This window comes from Carcharodon carcharias, chromosome 13 (assembly GCF_017639515.1).
Source record: "Carcharodon carcharias isolate sCarCar2 chromosome 13, sCarCar2.pri, whole genome shotgun sequence".
NCBI classification, from domain to species: domain Eukaryota; kingdom Metazoa; phylum Chordata; class Chondrichthyes; order Lamniformes; family Lamnidae; genus Carcharodon; species Carcharodon carcharias.
Window position 1 is genome coordinate 38,075,940 of NC_054479.1, and position 22,559 is coordinate 38,098,498.

Consider the following 22,559-nt stretch of genomic DNA (forward strand, 5'->3'; position numbering starts at 1 on the left):
TCCAGCCAGTGTGAAATTGCAGTTGGGGCCGATCGTGGTCGGCAGTCTGTTTCCCAGCCACTCCCGGGCCTGCTGATCGCTCGCGTCCACCAGAGGTAAAATTCAGGCCTATGTCTCTGGATCATTAGTCCATGTGTCTGGGTTCACTAGTCCTATAACATAAACTATTGTGCTACTGTATCCCTCTATATTACAGTATTCAGTGTGGAAGTTTACCTACAAATGCTGGAGTGGGTGAGATTCTATTACCCATTCTTTTTGTATCAGCTCAATGGGCATTCTTTCAAATAAAAGTATTTTCATGTAAAGGAATTCTTCAGGCACATGATTAGTTAGATTAGTGCATTATTCCTGGTACAATTTACCATCACACGACACTGACAAGACATGTCATATTTTGTTCAGCTTATGACTGAGTATCAATAAAATAGTTCTCTTACTTGTTTCTATTGCTGTTTTTAATGGTTTAGGCTGTTCAGGATGTTTGAGCTTTATTCAAAAGCCCTCTGGTTTTATGATTACCCATAATAAGGATTAAAGTAATGAGATAGGTCTTGAGTTTGAATCAACCCAGCCCCCTCCCCTTTCGGAGATAAAATCTCATTTTGTGGTGCAGATTTTGAGCAGTCAGAATGTTTAGTTACTGAATTCAATCCACGGTTATCCCTAATTATTGCTTAGAAAAACATTATCTAAAGTGTGAAAGTATTTCGCTCTAAGCATCAAACCATAAACATCTCTCTGGTCATTGTCCACAGTGGCAACGGAATCATTGGCATAACGGAGCCCAGGCGGGTAGCAGCTATAAGCATGTCCCAGCGAGTTGCAATGGAAATGAATCTTTCACACAGGTAAAAATGTTTCGTAATGTGATCTGAAATATGTTAGTTCTTAAAAACCTAATGGAGTTAGATGGAGTGGGGGGCTGGTGTCAACTAGTCCAACAATGTTCAAGAGTTTGTCTTATTGAACCACATAAATGCATATGAAGGAGCTTTTGAAACATATATGAAGTTTAAATTCATCCTTGCATTAATCTGAACATATCTCAAGTTGCTGATGATAACAAACCTTGTTGTGCTGATTTGGGGTCTTATCCATCATTGAAGTAGCAGTACCAAACAAAAGAATCCTTTTGCAAACCTTCAGGCCCACAGAGTTCAATTAAACAAGCCAGCATATATGGCTTTCGAGCCCTTATCCATAAGCAACCATGACTATAAAATAGCATCAGGATACTGATTTTTTATCCATCGTAACCCTGTATTGTTTAAACTTTCCTGCCGGTGGAATTGCTTTTCAAAAGATAAATTTTAGCTATTCTTAAAACTGGAAATCCTCTTTTATACAGGCATAGACCATTTCCCCTGGCCTTTGCTAGGCTCGGTGTCGTGCTAGTTGCTAAGCTATGTGCAAGAGTATAGGTATAACTAACCTAATTTTTGTTTCCGTTTTCTCCCCATCAGTTGTCTTTATCTAATATGCACATACTTAGATTTTTCAGTGAGGGTCATCTGTCGACAATTAGCTGATACTGTTGGGCACTGTAGTAACACTGGCTACTTGTGTCCGTAGGGTGGTTTCATATCAAATACGATATGAAGGAAATACAACTGAAGACACAAAAATAAAGTTTATGACAGATGGTGTGCTTCTAAAAGAAGTACAGAGGGTGAGTTGGATTTCTTTATCAAATGTATGTTGAGTTAGAAAAGTAATTGATTGCTGAGGACTGATTACATTTTATGAACTATTTTCTATAATTTTTTTCTGTAACTACGACAAAAGCATTGCTAGCTTTAATATTACAGAATGACCTCAGAACACGTGCAAATATCAGAGCAGATGATCCTAGTTGTCTGTACTCCACTATCTTATCAATACAAAGCCCCTGGTTCACTTATGAGTTTGACTGCAGACAAGAGCTGTACATGCCTTGGACAGATAGTGTGAAGTTGTTTGCATACATGTTGTTGTGATAGACAGAAAACTGTGGATCACTCACAGCCATGCATAATACTACATTCAACGCATGTTTTAATATTTTGCTGAAGTTTGCAAAAGCACATTGTACTCAATAACGCCCAATAAAGAGACAACCCCCAACCCGAGAAATGTTTTTAAAAAGGCAGCCTGAGTTACAGAAATCAATTAATAATGATGCTGTAGTGATGTGCTACACTCTCTAAGGCTGTACTACAAGCTATGAATATATCAATAAGTAAACAGCTATGTGAACTCATGGAATTACAGGAGTAAGCTACACATTAAAATCCCCAAGATTTTGATAACTTGCTAATGGTTGGCTGATTTTCAGTTACACTGTATTGTGTTGTTTGGCAATTAAATGTTGAAGGTGTACTGTATATCACAAATTGTTGAATAACTGGAAATCGTAGTATATAGTCAAGACTGGACTTTAGTTACTCATCAGTTTTGTTGACCTTCCTGTGACCATGTTGGCTACAGTTAACTTGAAACTGTTTTCTGAAACATGTTTTTCAATCTCCCAGGATTTTTTACTCACAAAGTACAAAGTGATTATTATAGATGAAGCTCATGAGCGAAGTGTGTATACAGACATCCTGATTGGTCTGCTATCTCGTATTGTTCCTCTGCGAGAGAAGGTAAATAGAATTGCTGCCTGCTATTAGCCTTTTATTTAGATATGGTTAAATGTAGTTGCCAATAGTGACATTTTTGATTCACTGAACTTCCAAAATAAATCAATACACCAGTTGAGATATTTCAGGGAAGAATAATGAGTCATTGAGCTAGTTACAACTTTAACAAGACAAAGAACAAGAGAGAGAGGTTCACCATGCTGCGCAATATAATGCTACAACTTAGTTAGCATTTACCATTCATTCCGAACTCCCCATTGCATGTTACCAATCTCAGCTGTAATAACGAGGCAGAAAGCAAATACCAGGCACTTCCCTACATGAGGGCAAATATAATTGGCGTAAGGTATCTCCCCAAACCACAAGAATCGAAAGCAAAGACTTGAAAATAAATCCCTTATTCCTGTTAGCTGTCAAAATGGTTTCCAGCATCGCAAACTACAAAAGTGGAGATACGAAAACACCTTTTTTAATACACCTTTGTGATAAATGCAGCTGTAAGGTAAGAAGGTGAGGAGTCTTCTGGTGATGAAAAATAATAGATACTGGATGTAATATTTTGGATATAAAACTGCAGGATGATATTCTGCCTGAATATATGGTTTACATTAACATTTATTTCAGAGAATGGTGTTGAGGGACCCTGTGTGCTTTATCATGGGTTAAAATATTCAAAGGTCTAGCATTGGAGAAATTTTACTAAATAAAATGGATACATTCCACGTAACTCTAATTTTGATATTGGCTTTATCAGCATAGTATTAAATTTCCCAAGTAGGTACTTTGCACTTGTAATAATTTGCCTGTTCTTATGGAATGTACCCAGAAGTATTTTCCTTGTTCCCAACAGAAAGGACAGCCAATGAAACTGATTATAATGTCTGCCACCCTACGTGTGGAGGACTTCACAGCAAACAAGAGACTCTTTCCAACTCCTCCCCCTGTTGTTAAGGTAACCTTACTCTGTTAATGTACAGCAGACAAGTTCACTTTGGAATGTCATTTTAAGAAGTATCTTGTAAGAAAACATTAAAGTATGCACACTTGAGAGCTTTACTTCCATCTGTTCAAACTGAGTACACCCTAATTTATCCTCTGATAATTCTTTAAGGTGGATGCCAGACAGTTTCCTGTCATTGTTCACTTTAACAAGCGTACTCCACTTGATGACTATGCAGGAGAGACTTTTAGGAAAGTTGGAAAAATCCATCGAATGTTACCTCCAGGTAAGAAAATTATCATAATTACCTTTCTTTCCTTTCGAACATAACTGCTTTCCATTGTAATTGAATTCAAACACCAAGGTGGAATTTTTTTTTTGCAGAGGATACTTAGAATTCTCCACATCTTGGGCTATTTGTCTGCAAATTGTGCTCAGCCTGTTAAAACCCAAATAAACTCATAAGTTTGCCATTTAAAACACTTCTACCTAAAAGTTCATTTGGCCATTCAGAATTTTACATGTTGTCTCAGTCAATTGTAAAAATTTCTCATTTTTTCGACACTCAAAAAATGTAATTCCACAGGATTTGACCCCAAACATTAGATTAAAACATCTGATATGGTTTGGACTTGTCCAATTGGGACTAAATTTCTAGTGACTTTTTTCCCAAAATCATATATTGTTACTTAAACACTTAGATACATTCTTCTGGAGTTTAATTTTGATTTGTGATTATTTATTTCCTAATAGGAGGTATCTTAGTGTTTCTGACAGGACAGGCTGAGGTAAATTCTATGTGTAGAAGGTTGAGAAGAGCCTTTCCCTACAGACCTAACAGCAATGTAAAAGGTAAATACTTTATACTGCAGTGCTCAAACATCATTACTTTTAAATGCCATTGCACATTTTTTGTCAAATGTGTGCAACCCAACTATTGGTTTGAGATTGAGGTTGAAGATAATTCTTGAAGAAGCCTATAACTGTTTAATTGAGATGCATCAGTATGAATGCCTCTGTTAGCTATTGGGCAACATGCTCTGAGTAGCATAAAAGCTAAATCTGGCATCAGTGTAAATAGATGGTACTCTTAAACCTGTGAAATGTCATCAGCCTAATTATATGATACTGTCACATTTTAAAATTCTCGTCCTTGCTTTCAAGCCCCTCCATAGCCTTGCCTCTCCCAATTCCTGTAATCTCTTCCAGGCCCACAACCCTCCCAAGATATCTGGACTCATCTACTTCTGACCAGGGGGCGTCTCCAATTTTAATTGCTCCGCCATTGGAGGCCATGTCTTCAACTGCCTAGGTCCCAAGCTCTGGAATTTGTGACAGAATACTAAATGTATTTGTAAAGGACATTTTCACAATTTTACTACAAATAAATTAAGGAAATATTCCACAGATAGGTTCCATCTCATTGTCAAAAACGTCAGTGGTGTCTCAGTTTGGACCACTCCTATCAAATTGTGGTGCTCTCCCTGTTTATGGGAGTCATCTGTTAACCTTTTCAGTGGGTTTTGCCAAATGCTAACCAGTATATTTGACTCTCTACAGCAGTGCTTCCCAAACCTATTGCCTCTATGACCCTATTTTAATGCTTGAAAATTGTTGCACCCCCAGAGTGAGGGTTGGTGGGGATGGTAGAGTGTCAGCCAATGGTCTTGTCCACAAATGTTTTGAAGACTCTGGGGCTTCAGATGGCAGAATCATGCGTACATGTGTAATGGAGCCATGGCGCCATCCCAGGACTATCCCACCAGAGTCTCCAACAGTCACCATTGGTGCCTCAGAGCTCACAACCCCAAATGTTTGTTGCGTGAGCCCAATGGGGGACGTGACCCACAGTTTGGGAACCCTTCAGCTACATCAAAACCCTTAAGGTTTCAACTTGCAAAGAGCCCAACCTCCTTTCCTAAAATGGTAGTCTCTTTGTCAGGCCTTCTTGTTGTGAATAGTTGTAAGTATTTGACTTTTCATAAGCATTTTGAGATGTTAAGTGCTTGTAGTTGTTGACTAGGCTAGATTCTAAAGTGATTATTTGTAAACTTAAAAGGAAATGAACAGTTACAGTGGTGCTGGAATTTGGAGTACAAAGACAGTTGTCAACCAAGCATGAGTGGTCTGCAGAATCTAATGATGTTGGAAATTGGACATGAGAACTACTACAGTTCAACAATAGAATCCCAGTTGTTCTTTCATGCTGTTGTTTTTTTTTCAAATTATAGAAACTGATGCTACCACAGATGACTCGGTTGAAGCGATCAAGAAGTTTAAAAAGGCCAAACTTAAATCTGTACGTGTTCTGGTATTTTATTTCACACATTAAATACAGTAGTATGATATTCAGACTAAAAGAATATGTATCCCTTTGCTCAATATCCTGCTTGCAAGTCAACAGAAAATGCATTGTTGAAGGTGTATCTATATTGCTTAATTAACTTGAGAAGCATGTGCCTGAGGATCTTTAAGCTGTAGAATTTCCCATTGTCCATTTATTTTATGTAGTGGATTCAACAGTACCTGAAACAGAAAAACAAATATTGATTTTAGACAGCAATTTATCACTTTCTGATTGTCCTAAATGCTCAATAAAGTACAGGTTGAACCATTCAGGTTGGTAGCAGTTCAAAAACACATGCCATCCGCAATAGCACTGTTTTCATTGCCTCAGGACGAGTAAGCCTCTGGAGACACCTGCAAGATAAATGATCCTGAGAAGCAGCACAAGTACCTCATTTATAGTTGTTTGGTAGTAGAGAACATGTCTCTTTATTCAGTAATACCTCATTTATGTTGTTACACTTTAAGCATTCCATTTTTTTCCTTTATCATTCAACTTCTCCTTTTCATGGCAAACTTGGAAGTGCTGGTTAGAGCTGTTTAATATTTTTGGTGTCCTAATTGGTTTTTGTCTTTTGCTGGAAGGCAAAAAGAAAGATCCAATCCTTTCTTCTGCACGCTATGTTCAGTTGAATGTTTGATGACAAAGAAGCTATTTCACCAAATCAAAAATTGGTTGGCAATTTTTTTTTTCCAAGTTCTATTTTGTGTGCCTCATCAGATTGAATTGCAGGACAAATCTCAGTCTCACTTTACCTATTAACTGGTTGAAATTTGCAGTACAGTATCAGTTCACAATTCTAGCATTTGGTACCATTTGACAGTTTGCAGTGAAAAACATATACTGTTCCACGAGTAGCCAAGCTTTTTTGTCTTTGTATCACTCAGTGTGTACATTGGAGCCTTGCATTATATAGTTCAAATTAATGTTCCCAATGGTTTGTATTTGTCCCGAGCTGCAGATACTAACAAATGTTGATGCTCTGATTTGGGACTTAGTTATCTGAACAGACCGCCACACCTGTAGAATTCCAATCGAACATGGCAGCAAGCAAGTAGTATAATTAAGTATGGCCCTGTATCTGGAGTAATGCCAACCACAACCTTTTTTTAAATTTTTTCAAGGGATGTGGGTGTCAGTGGCAAGGCCATCATTTACTGTTCATCCCTAATTCTATTGAGAAGGTGGTGGTCAGCTGCCTTCTTGAACCACTGCAACCCATGTGATGAAGGTACTCCCACAGTGCTGTTGGATAGGGAATTCCTGGATTTGGACCCAGCAGTGATGTACAGCTGTATGTTTCCAAGTCAGAATAGTATGTGATATGGAGAGAAACTTTAAGGTATTGGTATTCCTATGTGTCTGCTGCCCTTGTTCTTCTAGACAGTAGAGGTCACTTTTTACCTAAAAGATAACTCCAGTTTCTGTGTTTGGCTGTCTCTTTGCATCAGTCTGGTTACTGTATAAAATAGTGTAACTTCTTTCAAGTTTTAGGATCATTTCCATCCCTGTGATTGACTACCAGGTTGTTTTGGATCCCTTTGAAAGCTGTATCCTTCTTGGGACTTGATAGTAACTTGAGGTGATTGACAGTCGTGTGTTTTTCATCACTGTGACTCTAAATACCTGTGCCAACTTTTGGTTTTGTTCCTTTCTGCAGAATTTGCCAAAGATTAACCTTGATAATTACTCTGCAATGCCAGTGGATGAGGGAGACGAAGATCGAGAGGCAGGGATTGGTGATGAGGATGTAGTTGGCTCTGATCTAGACCTGGATTTGGGGGATGGTGATGATTCTGAAGAAGGTACATGGTTTTATGGAACCCTCATCCACCCCCATTGTCATGCACTGGAGAATTTCACTGCAAACTTGAATAACATTGCTGTGTTTATATTTGGAGAAAAATACTATTTTATTGAATGCGCTGGAACATTGTATGGGTATCATTTTTGAATTGTCAAAAAGGCATAAAATGGGATTTACACAAGAACTTACAGAAGTTTTCCTTTAGTAGAAGTAGAAGCTAATTCACCAAGTCAAAAATTGGTTGGTAATATATACTTTTTGTATCCACAGTTGAGAAGTCCGATCCTTCTATTCCACTGTATGTTCTTCCACTTTATTCGTTGCTGGCAGCAGAAAAACAAGCAAAGGTGAGCTTATTCCTCTCTGACTTCAGGTTTAAATGCTGAGATATGTAGTGCTAGAGAAGCCCAAATATGTTCACGCTTTGCAGCTATGTTGACTTATTGCTGTATATTTGCATGGGACCCACAATGTTGATCCTGTGCAATGTTAATCATGAAAGTTTTGAAAACTTTAGTATCTGTACAGGAACTTCAATTAAAATGCGGAATGTTGGTCATTTTTTTTTCACTGATTTCATACGCTGCTCACTGAATTCCAAAATTATGTATTTTGACTTGGCTATTTTTAAGTTTTCAGTTTAATTTTTTTGTGGAAGGAGTAAACATACATATGTTTATAGTAATTTGATAGTACAGAACATGAGTATTGCTGAAAAAAATAGATTTTTTGTCGAAGCTTTTTCATCTTGCACTCATCAGGACACTCCACAAGAATACGAAAGTAAGGGAAACAACAAATTTATACTGTATGAGAAGAGAATGCTTATTGGCTGGCAAGTGGACTCTGATTGGTAGAGGCGGTATTATGGAGAATGCACCAGTTGATGGTGACTGACAGTTAACTTCCAAACATTGTTTAAAATTTAAACCAGGCAGCTTGACTCTGATTGGTCAAGGCATTGCCCTGAGGAATGAGCCAGAGAAAGGCTGTCACTTATTTTGTCTAGCTGAAACAGGCACAATGTGTCTGCAAAGAACAAGGCCCTGTGTATTAATATTTGTGGCTCCCAGTACACACAAAAGCGTCACACTGCAAGCCCAACTGATTAACTTAAATTGGTTGTCAGCATAATTCTTAGCATACTGAGGATTATTTAGCAAATGTTGTCCAATCGCGGAATCACACCTAATGTTGGACACTGCGTTTTGAGTTTTGCAAGCACGAGCTGGTTGGGTACAGTCTGTACCTTGCCCATTGTGAACAGTGGAAGGGACGTGCTGTTTCATACGATCCACCGGTCTTTGGGACGTACGGCCTACATGTTTAGCATCACACAAGCACTGAAATTCATATACCACATTGCTCATTTGTGTGATAAGCAGAACATCTTTTTGGCTTGTCGGCAGCATCCTGTTAGTGGTGAATATCACTTGTTGCTGCTGCATAGTAGCAGTGCGAAACAGTTAGCTTCACCTATTCCTCAAATTTGTGATATCCTTCTATGGTAATCCAAGGTAGACTGGACACTTTTCAGGATCGAAAGTGACGGCCTTAGGCCCGTTCATGAGTTTTCACGATATACAGTACGAAATGATCTGATCAGGGTGGCCATTATCCTGCAGGATTCCTTTGATGCGCCCTGTTTCAGCATAAAGCTTGCACTGTGAGCAAATGGCTCGGGCCCTATTTATGAGGTTGCTAATAAGGCCAATCTTATACTGCGTGGAACTGTAAGAATCCCAACATGTATATTGACCAGTGAAGGTAGACTGTGGTAGTGAATCCCCTAGCAGATTTCTCACAGAGTATGTCGAGGAAAGGGAGCTCATTTGACTGCTCCATTTCAAAGGTGAATTTGAGCGCAAAATGGAGCCCATTAAGACATGGGGAAATTATTACATGCAGCTCCCATTTAAATATAGCAAATGTGTCATCACATATCAGAAATATGCAGGAGGTAGAAGGTTAGGTGTCATTCCATCGAGGACACGTTTCTCATGGAACCCAACAAAGATGTTTGCGAGAGCTGGGCCTAGAGAGGACCCCATTGCAACACCATCTATTTGGGCATATATGGCGTCGTTAAAACTGAACTCAACTGCGTGAGTTGCTGAGTTCATAAGTTCGATAGATGCTGACAGCTGGGTCTGGACCGCCATGATATAGTGGTGCAATGCAAATATCTATGGCTTCCTCAAATGGAGCACTGGACCATTTAGGTATCTCAGGGAGAGGTGCCAGCTGAAGAAAAGCATCTAGTGAATGCTCAGAAGTCCATCAGAAGAAAGCAGTTTGAAACGGAGCTAATTCGAGCAAGAATAGTTGGTGTTGAGACAGTGGTAAACTTCAGTGGGGTTTTGTGTCTGTAAGGGTTGCTGGCACAAAAGGAATAGTGTGAATTTGAATCATTTTTCTGGTATCTATTGAAATTTCTACAACCTTTTTTTTCTAATGTAATATATTTCATTTTTTCTAGTTTAATAAATGCTTTATTCTTTGTGTTGAAAGTATACTGACAGACTTTTGTGAAAGTGTTCAGTAACTGACCTCTACAGTTTCTTAAAAAAATGTTAGGATCTACCAAGCCAGGTTTCACTCTGGGATCTGACTTGTCCAATATTAAGATCAGCTGGGATCAAAACAATGTCAACTAACCAAAGGAAATAAGGTTTTAATTGCAGAAAACATTTGAAATTAATATGGCAACAGGAATAAAGTGCTGCAAAGCCAGCAAACACAGAATTTACAGAACAACATACTTATAGAATGCTACATACTCTTAGGTGGAGAAAACCTGGATAATTGTGTTGAACACCTCTGTCCAAAGCTCCAGCCATGAACTTTCCAGAGTCCATTAACCATAATTGTAAAACCCGTGGATTAGTGTATTTCTGTACAAAATAATTATTCAAAAATGAGAAGGGAATTAGAAATCAGTATTCTGAATTGCTGATTTTCTGTTGTTTAGGTATTTCGTCGTCCTCCAAATGGCACGCGGTTGTGTGTGGTAGCAACTAATGTAGCTGAAACCTCTCTTACTATCCCAAACATTAAATATGTGGTGGAATGTGGAAAGGTGAAGAAACGCTTTTATGATAAAGTTACTGGAGTCTCATCATTCAAAATCACCTGGATCTCTCAGGCTTCAGCCAATCAAAGGGCAGGTCGTGCTGGTCGTACAGAACCAGGTCATTGTTACAGGTCAGTAACAAGACTCAACAGTAAAGAATAACCATTTTTAAAGCCAGATGAACACAATGGGCCAATATTCTGTCCCTTGGAGTGGAACGATCAATTTCAAACCCAGAACTGGAATTCTGCATCCAATGAGTCCTAATCTCTCTGGACTGATAAAAAATGAGAGAGGTAGAACACCTCCCCACCAGGATTGCCAGAAGGATAAGTTGTTGGTAGGTAGATAGGTCAGGTGCTTCTCACGTGTCGGTGCAGATTCGATGGGCCAAAGGGCCTCTTCTGCACTGTGAGATTCTGTGATTCTGTGAGATCTCATGTGACATGTGAACTTACATTGATAGAGATCTTGGGAGCTGGCAGTTAGAGAATGGTGTGAGTCTGCAAAAGGGAGAAAAGCATAATTTCTTTTAAATGTAGAAAAATTGTTAACTAGGTTTTGTTTAAATTAACTTTTTCTTTTCTGAACGAGGTTTTGAACAAGCCAATTGATTATTTATAGTCAGTGAAGGATGCTGTATATTTACCCATTTTGCATAAAGTCTTCTGTGGCAAAAACTGAAGCACTAATTCTATGGTACAATCCTAACAAGATGCATATGTTTTTACCTTAAAGCCTAAATATTTTGACAGGTACGATCTTAGCCCTGAAACCATGTAAAAGTCTTTTAAATCCCAACTGACAAAGGTAGGTTTATCCTCCCAGATAATGAGCTTTAGCTATAATAATCTATGGAGTAATTTGTTCATCACAAGCTCCCTGAATGGAGCCACATTAAATCATAGCCTTAATTTTGGCCCTTGCTGTAAAGTCAGGAGTGTGGAATTACTCCAAGAGATATATTTTAACAGTTTGTGGATTGATGCAGCAAGGTCAACATTTACATCTAACAGATTTCCTTTAACAAAATAATTTGTGTCTCATAATGTAATATTGAATGTCGTGTGCGGATTCAGAGAGAGAGAGAGAGAGAACTATTCTGGTCTGTTGAATTTAATGTAAAACCTGTTAACATTGAGTGCAATAAATGTTTGCTTGTGTGCAGGCTGTACTCCTCGGCAGTTTTTGCTGACTTTGAGAAATTCTCTGCAGCTGAGATCACAAGGCGACCTGTGGATGATCTCGTTCTGCAGATGAAAGACTTGAACATTGAAAAAGTATGTTTGTAGGAGATTTACTTTCTGATGTTGAAGCATTTTCTTTGTTTGACTGCATCATGATGTAATTGTCTTGGTTCACATTAAGGCCCTCTCCAGTTTTAAATTATTCAGGAGGTATAAAGGGTCATCAATACTGTTATGCTCATGAAAGATGCACAATTAATTTGATTGTTTTTGGACAGGTGATCAATTTTCCATTCCCAACATCTCCATCACCAGAGTCGTTGATAGCGGCAGAGGAACTGCTTATTTCTCTTGGAGCTTTGGAGGAGCCACCAAAACACGGAAGGTAAGAGCAGGACTGATTTGCTTTAATTCACGATTTCAAATAATGTTGCTGATTTAAAGAAAATCTCTTGTAGATTGCATCAAGCCTCATGCAGATCATTATAAATTTATTGCAGAAGTTATTGTTTGTCCTTACAGGTTTAAGGAATTAGAACGGGCAAAGCTGACCTGTCCTATCACACCACTGGGTAGAGCTATGGCTTCTTTCCCTGTGGCACCTCGATATGCGAAGATGCTTGCTTTAAGCAAACAGCATGACTGTATGCCATATGCCATTATCATAGTTTCTGCTATGACTGTAAGAGAATTGTTTGAGCAGCTTGACAGGTAACATTTCCATTCGTATATAAGTGGAACTTTATTTACATGCCCTGTGATTATCCATTTACTTTGTTAACTGTGAGAATTTTCATGGAAAATGGGTGACTAGTGAAAATCTATTATAGCATCTATCTTTTATTTCAGAACAAGATTCTCTAAACACTGACTGCAACAGTTGCACCCATCTAAAAGAACATAGGAGCAGGAGTAGGCCATTCAGCCTATCGAGCCTGCTCCTCCATTCAAAGAGATCATGGTTGATCATCTAGCTCTGTGCTGTTTTTCCCCACTATCCCCTTATCCCTTGAATAGTTTCAGCCACTGGGCCTGAGACAGGTTCAAGATAATTGACAGACAAACACACCCTAATACTGAACATCGAATTCCACCTATAGAGCGAGCACTAAATAGTGGGTGCACTGATCTCCAGCAATCCCATTGGCAGTCTCGCGAGCGCCGATATTAGTAAGACTACAGACAGAAAAATCAAAATGGTGATACCTGTTTCTCAACAGGACAGGTTTAAACAGGGAGGCTCTGACTTGATTTCAAATTTAGCAGCTCTGCTGAGTTCATTGCAATTGAGACTGCCAACCAACTGACATGTATAGCTTCTAGCATTCACCATTGCAGGCCTTTGGGGATTTATATACCCGAACATGAGCTGTTGAGGTGTTGAAATTGTTGAAGTTGATTTTGAGAGAATTTACGGCAATGGGTGGGGTGGTTGCAGTCTTCCATATCATTAGACGGTGTTTTCCGCTATGGTGGTCAACTGTGTGTTAAGCATTGACTGGTGCGGCTCAGGAGGTTTCTGTCACATTTGCTGCAGAAGAAAACTGTGTGCTGAGAAGGAGCAAAATACGCTGGCCTCTGTTTTCTCTGGGCCCTCTTCTCGGTCAGCTGAGTTTTTTGTTATGGCTTACCTCTTCCAATGCCCTTCCAAGCAGTCAGCCTCCAGAGGTCACAGCAGTCATTGACTCTCTCCCAGTTGTCAGAGTCAATGCGCACCATCTTCATACCTCACTACAATGACACCTACAAGTGAGATAAGGATGGCTCGGAGGTCATGATCTAGTTACCAGTTCACCATATAGAAAGCCTTTGGGTATACGGTCGTCATCTATCTGATGAACATGGCCAAGCCAGCACAGACATCATTGGCTTAGCAATGAGCATTTGCTGATGGAATTAGCACACTCCAGGACCTCTGATGCCAAGGATAAGTCTGAGACAGCGAAGGTGGAAACTGTTCAGCCTTTTCTCCTGCTGAGCGCATGTTGTCCAGATCTCTCCAATGTAGAGGTGTGTGCTGAGGGCTCATTGTCTCAGCCAGTTTACTATTCTTCCACACTCTCTTATTTAGTTTAGACATAGCAGCTATTTTTTGACATGTGAGTTGATTTCAGCATCAAATTTTAGATTTCTGGTGATTGTGGCTCATAGATATGTGAAATAATCAACAACATCCAACATCACATTGTCAATGCTGATAGATGGCGGTATGACAACATCCTGGACCATGACATTAGTCTTCCTGGTGCTGATAGTCAAACCAAGTCTTTTTACAGGTGTGAAAGAGTCTGTCCATTTACTGCTAAAGGTGTTTCTTAATATGCATTGTGAATGCATTCTGATGAGGGCTTGGCACATCTTTATCTCGGATCTCAGGCGAGGTCAGGCTGAACAGCTTTCCGTCAGTTCTGGAATGCAAGTAGACACCCTCTATAGATAACCCGAAGGCATTTGACAGCAGCAGAGAGAGGGATATACTGAAGAGTGTCGGTGCCAAAATGCAACCCTGTTTGAGCCCACTGCAGACCTCATAAGGTTCTGATATTGCCCCATCATAGCTGACCCATCATGTTGTCATTTAGAGAGGAGACCATATTGAGCAGCTTTAGTGGGCAGCCAATTCTCTCCAGCAGCTTAAATAGACCATCTCTGTTCACATGGTCAAATTCTTTGGTGAGATCGATGAAGGCAGTATATAGTGGTCTTCTTTGTTCACAGCATTTCTCTTGCAGCTGCCAGACTGAGAATATCATGTCAATTGTAGATTTTCCAGTTCTGAAACCACATTGGGATTCAGGGTGGATGCATCCAGTCAGGGCCTACAGAGTGACCAGGGCATCACGGGCAAATACTTTTCCCACGATGCTTAGCAGGGAGATGCCTTGATAGTTGTTGCAATCACTGAGGTTGCCCTTGTTCTTGTACAGGGTCACAATCTTTGCATCATGCATATCCTGGGGCATTACCCCCTCCCTCCAGCAGAGACAGAGAAGAGTTCATGCAGATGTTGTAGGAGTGCCGGTTTCCCGTGCTTGACGGTTTCAGGCAGTATAGCATCAGCACCTGGCGCTTTGCCCAGAGCAAATTAATCAATAGCTTTGTTAAGTTCCTGCACTGAGGCTTCAACATCCAGCTCTGCCAAGGCAGGCAGGCTTTTTATGCTGTGTAGAGCCTCCTTGATTACAGTGTCCCCCTTAGAGTACAACTCAAGATGGTGTTCTACCCGTTTCTCGAACTGTTCATTGGTGTTGGTGACCACTTCCCCTGCCTTTGTTTTCACTGGAGCTGTTTTCTTTGCTGATGGACCAGTTGCCTTTTTGATCCCTTCATACATGCACCTAGTGCTCCCTATGTCAGAGGACATCAAGATATTCTGGCAAAGTTGGAGCCATTAGTCATTGGCACACTGCCTAGCAGTCTGTTGGACTTTACTTTGAGTGACACTTATTGCATTCAGATTTTTCTCGCTTCGATCTCTCGCAGTTAATGAAGGAGGACCACTTGGTTTCAATGACCGGTTCCATCACAGTGGCGGTAGCCTCGAACCAGGCAACATTTTTCTGCTCTTGCTTCCTATATATTGCAAATGCGGTATTGTAGATGGTGTCTCAAAAGATAAATGAGAATGGACAGAGACCACTTTAGCTTTGCTGCTACCATAAGCTTTGTTCAACTAACACCTTCTTTCAGAACAAACCATGCCCACAAGGTATCCTGGAGACATCTTCAGATCAGGCCATTGGCACCAGCTGAATCTGATCATTACCAGATGTGACTCTGAGCAGCATTCTCAACACATGTAGCTACCAAAGTGCTGACTGTGAAAAGGATCACTACCCAGTGTGCACCAGAGTTAGGATGCAACCCTTGAAGTTTTTTCATTCAGAGCAAAAATGCCGTCCTTGTATCAACATCAGCCATACTCCCTACCCCCCAAAAAAACTGGGTGGGCAAGGCAGAGAAAACAGCATTGTGCAGTAATTTGGGAGTGTGCACTGACCCTATAGCCACTTTCATTGTGATAGATAATTAAGATTCTATCATGCTACATGTTAAGTATTATTAAAAATCAGCATGCTGATTGCTAGTTCCTTGAACAAGTTCATTCCATACTGCACCCATTCTGTGAACTTGGTTCTAGACATTGTACTGAGATGCACAACACCTGTAACCATAGCTCTAAGATTTGGTGATTGTTCTTTAGAGCTACTTTTGATAATGTTCTGCAGTATTTTTGAGGGCACACTGGCTATGAGCAATCATAAATAAAACTGAAACATTAATGCTGATTGCTGAAGCATTTGGTTCAACATTTGTTTACGTAATAGCATGTAAATAATGTCAAATAGAAAATATATAGTTAGACCTAGAAATTGTGAAGAGCGTTACTTGGACAAGGTACTGGAATCGATTGCTGCTCATAAAAGGGCACTTGTGGTTCATTCTTAAAAACAAAACCTATAAGTTTCAACTAGAAGTTAAATATTTCTTCCTCTTCTCACTGGCCATCTTAAAAAAAATCAACTAACATTCTTGTTGTGTAGTATGTCACCTTTTTAAAAATAATTTTGTCTAATATTTTTGACTTGTTTGCAGACCAGCGATAAGTGATGAGGAGACAGAAAAACTGAAAAGGAAAAAAGCCAGAATCTCTCAAATGCAATGGATCTGGGCTGGGCAGGGCCCATCTCTTAAACTTGGAGACATCATGGTCATGCTTGGTAATCAGCGTTATTTAAATAGTAGGCAGCTAAAATCTCTGACTTGCGGCTTTGTGTCAGATTCTCAAGCAGTGTAACTTGAGTTCAGCTCTGTCCCAAGTGATTTTTGTGTTCAGGCTCCCATTTTGTGAAAGGGCAGTAGATGGAAGGCTGCCCTAGAATAAAACCTTTCACTAAAGAAGTTAAAGAGATACCTGCAGGCAGTGGAATTGTTGCTCTATTTCAGAGAAGCGCACAAGCTCAGATCACTAATGAGCCTCAGCATGAAGCAATTTTGTGGACCTTAGAGGAAAATGTGGGCAAAGGAATATAACAGTGTGTTCTTAGTGCTGTTTGGGGTAGCCCCTTTCTTTCTGCTCCCACCTGTTTAAGTGAGTAAATATAGCAGGGAATATGGCATTGAGCAACACAGACCAAAATATATTTTATTCTTTCCACCTGACCTCCCTTGATCTCTCCCTCCACATAAACTCCCCACCATTTTACCTTCCAATTCTGACCTCTTGTGCATCCCAGGATCCCTTCCTGTCACCATTGGCAGCTGTGGCTGTGGAATTCCTTCCCTAAACTCTACTACCTCTTCACTTTTCTCTCTTCCTTTAAGACCCGCAGTACAACTCATCTCTTTGACTATGCTTTTTGTCATCTGCTTTAATGTCTACTACTTTGGTTCCATGTCGACTTTTTAGTTTTGCTTCTATGAAGCGCATGTGGGCATTTTTGCACGTTAAAGGTACCACATAAATAGTACTTTCTGTACAAGCTCATATATGTAAAACAACAGCAACATACTTATATAATGCCTTTAATATGATGAAACATCACTTCACAGGAACATTATAAAACAAAGCATGATACCAAGCCTCATAAGGAGATATTAGGTCAGATGACCAAAAGCCTGGTCAGGGAGGTAGCTTTTAGGTGTTATAAAGGAAGAAAGCGAGGTAGAGAGGCAGAGGGATGTAGGGAGGGAATTCCACAGCTTGGAGCTGAGGCAACTGAAAGCAGAGCCAAAAGTTTGTTGGATAAGCAATCACTGCACCATGATCCGCAGAGTTAATCCAGTATTTTCAGGAACGGAGGAGTATGGGGATAAATTGGGAAAATGTTAATTATATTACATTTTAGGACTGTATTGAATTAATGTTCAGGATGGTAAGGATTAAAGCTATGTAAAATGGCTTAATTTCATAAAGTTTTAAGAATACTTCCAAACATTTATGAACTTTCAAAAATAGTGATACAACACAGCATTAAAAATGACAAAAACTTACATATCCATCACTATTTAAGCAGTTATATTTTATTTCTGCACATTGCTGTTCATTTCAGGTGCTGTTGGTGCTAGTGAGTATGCAGGATGTACCCCTCACTTCTGTACAGAAAATGGACTTCGACATAAGGCAGTGATTGAAATCAGACGTTTGCGAGGGCAGCTAACTAATGTTGGTAAGAATTGATGAAGACAATGTGGACCAATCTGTAATATGAAGCATTATATAATATGAAGAATATTCCAAAATATAATAAATGGAATTAGAGGTAGCCTTGTGGCATGGCTTGATTAATTAGTTTGGCAGTGATAGAATAGTATCAAAGTAATAAACCTTACACTTAAGTTATACAAATGCAATAGACCTATTCTGTATCACTAAATACGTAATAGAAATTATTTTTTGCTGAGGAAACAATAAGCTATTCCTTGGCCAATATGTAAAGAGCATGGTTTAATTATCATCTAACTATTTATTGGAATACCCTTGAATGGTTTTCAGAATGGTTGTTGCCTCTTTTTGCTCCTCTACAGTGAATGCTGTCTTCCCAGAAGCTGGCTTGTTTGTTGATCCCAAGATGAAACCGCCAACAGCAACTCAGGTCATGTACTTAAGACAGATTGTCATGGCTGGCCTTGGGGATCACATTGCCAGAAGAGTCCAGTCAGAAGAGGTGCTGGATGAAAAATGGAGAAATGCCTATAAGGTGAGGTGAATTAAAATTGAATACTTCGATTTGATATTTGAGGAGGTGAGGCTTTCCAGTTGGTATTCTGGAATGTAAATGCATGATTGGATTTGAAGGATTAGCAGCAGCCTGTCACAATCAGAGACTTTTGAGTGTCACTTATTTCAGTGGTACAGGATTATCACAATGAAAAATTGAATAAGAAAAGCCCTTTGACAATAATACCCTTTACACTGAATAATTTGGGAGATATTTTTATGGTGCGGTGACATGAGGTCTTTGGATTAGATTGGAGAATTGCTTCAACAAACACTTCCATTTTCTTTTTAGTTGTCTTAAAGGAAAGTATTTTTTTTCAAAACTGTCATTCTTGTAGATAAAAATGAAATAGCACCTTAAATGTCTCAACTCTTTTTAAAAAGTCAATTTTCTTGTTGCCATGTGGATTCCAAAGTAGGTTTTCCCCTGTTGCTATGATACCTTGTATCAAAAACAACTTAACATAATCTTATGTACTTATGTACTCAGGTGATGTTAGCTACATCACAGATTTTGGGGTATGACTTCAAACCAGCGGAGAAACTCCCAGCCCCTGGAAACAGCACTGCAGGAATGAAAAACAAATTATCCTGCCTGTAACAGAGTTTGGCATAGCTGGAGCACTCTTAACAATTCGAAATGACATCTTGCTGTGTTTGTAATGGAGGCATTAGGGAATAGATGGATGTTCTCTATAGTTGATGTCATTGGATTGGGTTAGCAGCAAGTGAGACCCAAAGTAATGTTAAAACCTGGTGTACTGTGTAATTTTTAAACTATCAACCTTTGTTGTGTTCCACAGACCCCACTCATAGATGAGCCAGTGTTTATACATCCAAATTCAGTGCTGTTCAAGCATCTTCCTGAGTTTGTGGTTTATCAAGAAATAGTGGAGACTTCCAAGATGTACATGAAAGGTAGGAAGGAACCAACTCCAAATTACAATTTTTTTGGACTTTTTAACAATTAACGTTACAAACATTTTTCTGAGTTATAAATAGAAGGCACTGCCAATAACATTGAGATATTGAAGCTTGTTTTTTTTTAAAAAAAATATATATTCATTCATGGCATGTGGGCTCTGATGGCTGAGCCAGCATTTATTGCCCATCCCCAGTTGACCTCGAAAAGGTGGTAATGAGCTGCCTTCTTGAACCGCTGCAGTCCGTGTGGTGTAGGTACATCCACAGTGCTGTTAGAGAGAGAGTTCCAGGATTTTGACCCAGAGACAGTGAAGGAACGGCGATATATTTCCAAGTCAGGATGGTGAGTGGCTTGGAGGGGAACTTCCAGGTGGTGGTGTTCCCATCTATCTGCTGTCCTTGTCCTTCTGGATGGTAGTGGTAATGGGTTTGGAAGGTGCTGTCTAAGGAGCCTTGGTGAATTCCTTTATACATCCTGTTTTATACCCTATCTCTTTTCCTCTTAGCATTTGTCAATTTGCAAGTGGGAAATTGAGTTATGAAGGAGCTGCACTCTATGACGTGTACTATGACTTTATTGTTAAAAGCAACATCCATCTGGAATCCTCTCTCCCCATACCCATTTAGAGTCTAGAAATCTATCTATTTCCTTCTTAAGTATATTCAGTGACTTGGCCTCCACAGCCTTCTGTGCTAGAGAAATCCACAGGTTCTCCTCATCTCAGTCCTCAATGGCCTACCCCTTATCCTGAGATTGTGACCTCTCGTTCTAGACCCCCAAGCCAGAGGAAGTATCATCCCTGCATCCAGTCTGTCCAGAGATCCCCTCTCATTCTTCTAAACTCATAGTCAACCCAAGCAAAAATCGAATCAAAATTTAAAACAAAATAACTTGTGTGATTTTTACAACTGCATTTTGATTATCTCTTGTAGTTCACATCAATAATTATTATCTAACTACTCTTTAAAACATTTGGGAGGTTTGAAGCAACTTTCTTAAATAAATAAAAAAGTACTTTGCATGACTGAAGAAAGCATTATTATCTGCACCTGAAATATGACCGCATGAAACAGCCTGATTCAGCCCCATAACCATAGAGATTCCAAATCAACTGGCACAAATAAGAATTTAAAACAAGTATTCTGGTTCTGTTTAGAAATCTTTCCTCTTGCCAGGTTATATTCCATTTTGTAAATTTGCTAGCTTTAAAATGTATTTAATGTCAGTCTCATTGGAAATCACACCTTTCCCAGTCACTATGTTTTACTTCTATGCTGCACCTGCAATCAGGAGCTTGAAGTATTGCAAAAGTGAAATAACCCTAAAATGTGTCTTTTAGTGATAAAGAGTATGACTGAATTTCATATATATAACTGACTTCAACAGATGTTTATCCTAGGTACCTCTATTGGAAATATATTAATATTGAGAGTGCTTTAGTTACAGCTGCACACTTGACAAAATTCTCTTAAAGAAGATGGCAAAATTTAAATTCCTATCAGGTGGGATATAATATCAAATGCAACACTGGAGAAAATTCTGGCATGGCTATCCTTATGTTTCTAACCATTAACATAACATGACATAAAAGAGTGATTTCCATATACAACTGATATAGATTTTAATGCCATGCTTCTAGATGATTACAGTGAAGCAATAGAGATTTATTTCTCTGTCACGCTATCTCTCTCCATCTCACCTGCCATAGAGAAATTATTTGGAAGAAGTAACTTTGTTTGGTTTCCTTCAATTAGTACAAGTGTTACAATAGAATTGAAACAGTGCCTGAATCCATGTGTCACAACTAATGAGTTGGCAGGATGTAATTAAATCATTTTTCAGTCAGAACGATGATTATTAAGAAAGCTGCAACATTGTCTGTTTTAAAAACAAAAAAACTGCGGATGCTGGAAATCCAAAACAAAAACAGAATTACCTGGAAAAACTCAGCAGGTCTGGCAGCATCGGCGGAGAAGAAAAGAGTTGACGTTTTGAGTCCTCGTGACCCTTCAACAGAACTTGAGTTCGAGTCCAAGAAAGAGTTGAAATATAAGCTGGTTTAAGGTGTGTGTGTGGGGGGCGGAGAGATAGAGAGACAGAGAGGCGGAGCGGGGGGGTGTGGTTGTAGGGACAAACAAGCAGTGATAGAAGCAGATCATCAAAAGATGTCAATGACAATAGTACAATAGAACACATAGGTGTTAAAGTTGGTGATATTATCTAAACGAATGTGCTAATTAAGAATGGATGGTAGGGCACTCAAGGTATAGCTCTAGTGGGGTTTTTTTTTATATAATGGAAATAGGTGGGAAAAGGAAAATCTTTATAATTTATTGGGAAAAAAAAGGGAAGGGGGAAACAGAAAGGGGGTGGGGATGGTGGAGGGAGCTCACGACCTAAAGTTGTTGAATTCAATATTCAGTCCGGAACCAGATGCTTTCATTTGTCTTGCATTCAAAAAAAATTCAATTCCCAAACTAAAAGTTATATTCCTAAAACATATGAATCATGAAATTGCATAGCCATAAAAAAGGATCAGATTGGGTTAGAGCAATCTTTTTAAATGACAAGCTGCTCAGCAGGCTGAATGAAATTGAGATATGTGTCGCACTTTGAATCTTTCAGAGATATGGCAGCAACCTTGTTATGAACATTTTATTCATTACAAGCCAGATTTGTCTATCCTCACTTAATGCAAGTTTAAAAATTGTGAAATCAAATCCTATTTCCAGGGCTGACCTCGATTGAATCCGAATGGATCCCTCTCCTTCTCCCCCAATACAGTCATTTTGGAAAACCTCTGGATACACCACCTCCACGTTACTGCGCAGAGACTGGCCGGGTTAAATGTCATAGAAGAAGCACCTTCTGTAAGTTAATGTGTTAAAAATTGAAGAATGAATTCCACATCATGAAATTCAGATTTTTTTTTTTT

General features: G+C 39.2%; 1 protein-coding gene across 2 annotated transcripts in view; it reads left to right on the top strand.

Annotated features, from left to right (window-relative positions):
• dhx37 (DEAH (Asp-Glu-Ala-His) box polypeptide 37) overlaps positions 1-22,559 on the top strand; it is a 37,127-nt gene that overhangs the window by 10,453 nt on the left and 4,115 nt on the right. For both annotated transcript variants that reach the window (XR_005944899.1, XM_041203153.1), the window contains exons 7-24: positions 759-851; positions 1,576-1,672; positions 2,514-2,627; positions 3,475-3,576; positions 3,736-3,850; positions 4,318-4,416; positions 5,796-5,863; positions 7,572-7,716; positions 7,989-8,065; positions 10,690-10,922; positions 11,960-12,071; positions 12,257-12,363; positions 12,501-12,689; positions 16,575-16,699; positions 18,032-18,148; positions 18,507-18,679; positions 19,503-19,617; positions 22,357-22,494. Coding sequence is in view for 1 of the 2 variants with exons in the window: in XM_041203153.1 (XP_041059087.1) it covers positions 759-851; positions 1,576-1,672; positions 2,514-2,627; positions 3,475-3,576; positions 3,736-3,850; positions 4,318-4,416; positions 5,796-5,863; positions 7,572-7,716; positions 7,989-8,065; positions 10,690-10,922; positions 11,960-12,071; positions 12,257-12,363; positions 12,501-12,689; positions 16,575-16,699; positions 18,032-18,148; positions 18,507-18,679; positions 19,503-19,617; positions 22,357-22,494 (2,219 nt within the window). In the remaining variant the exon portion in view is untranslated. The remainder of the gene's footprint in view (positions 1-758; positions 852-1,575; positions 1,673-2,513; positions 2,628-3,474; positions 3,577-3,735; positions 3,851-4,317; positions 4,417-5,795; positions 5,864-7,571; positions 7,717-7,988; positions 8,066-10,689; positions 10,923-11,959; positions 12,072-12,256; positions 12,364-12,500; positions 12,690-16,574; positions 16,700-18,031; positions 18,149-18,506; positions 18,680-19,502; positions 19,618-22,356; positions 22,495-22,559) is intronic.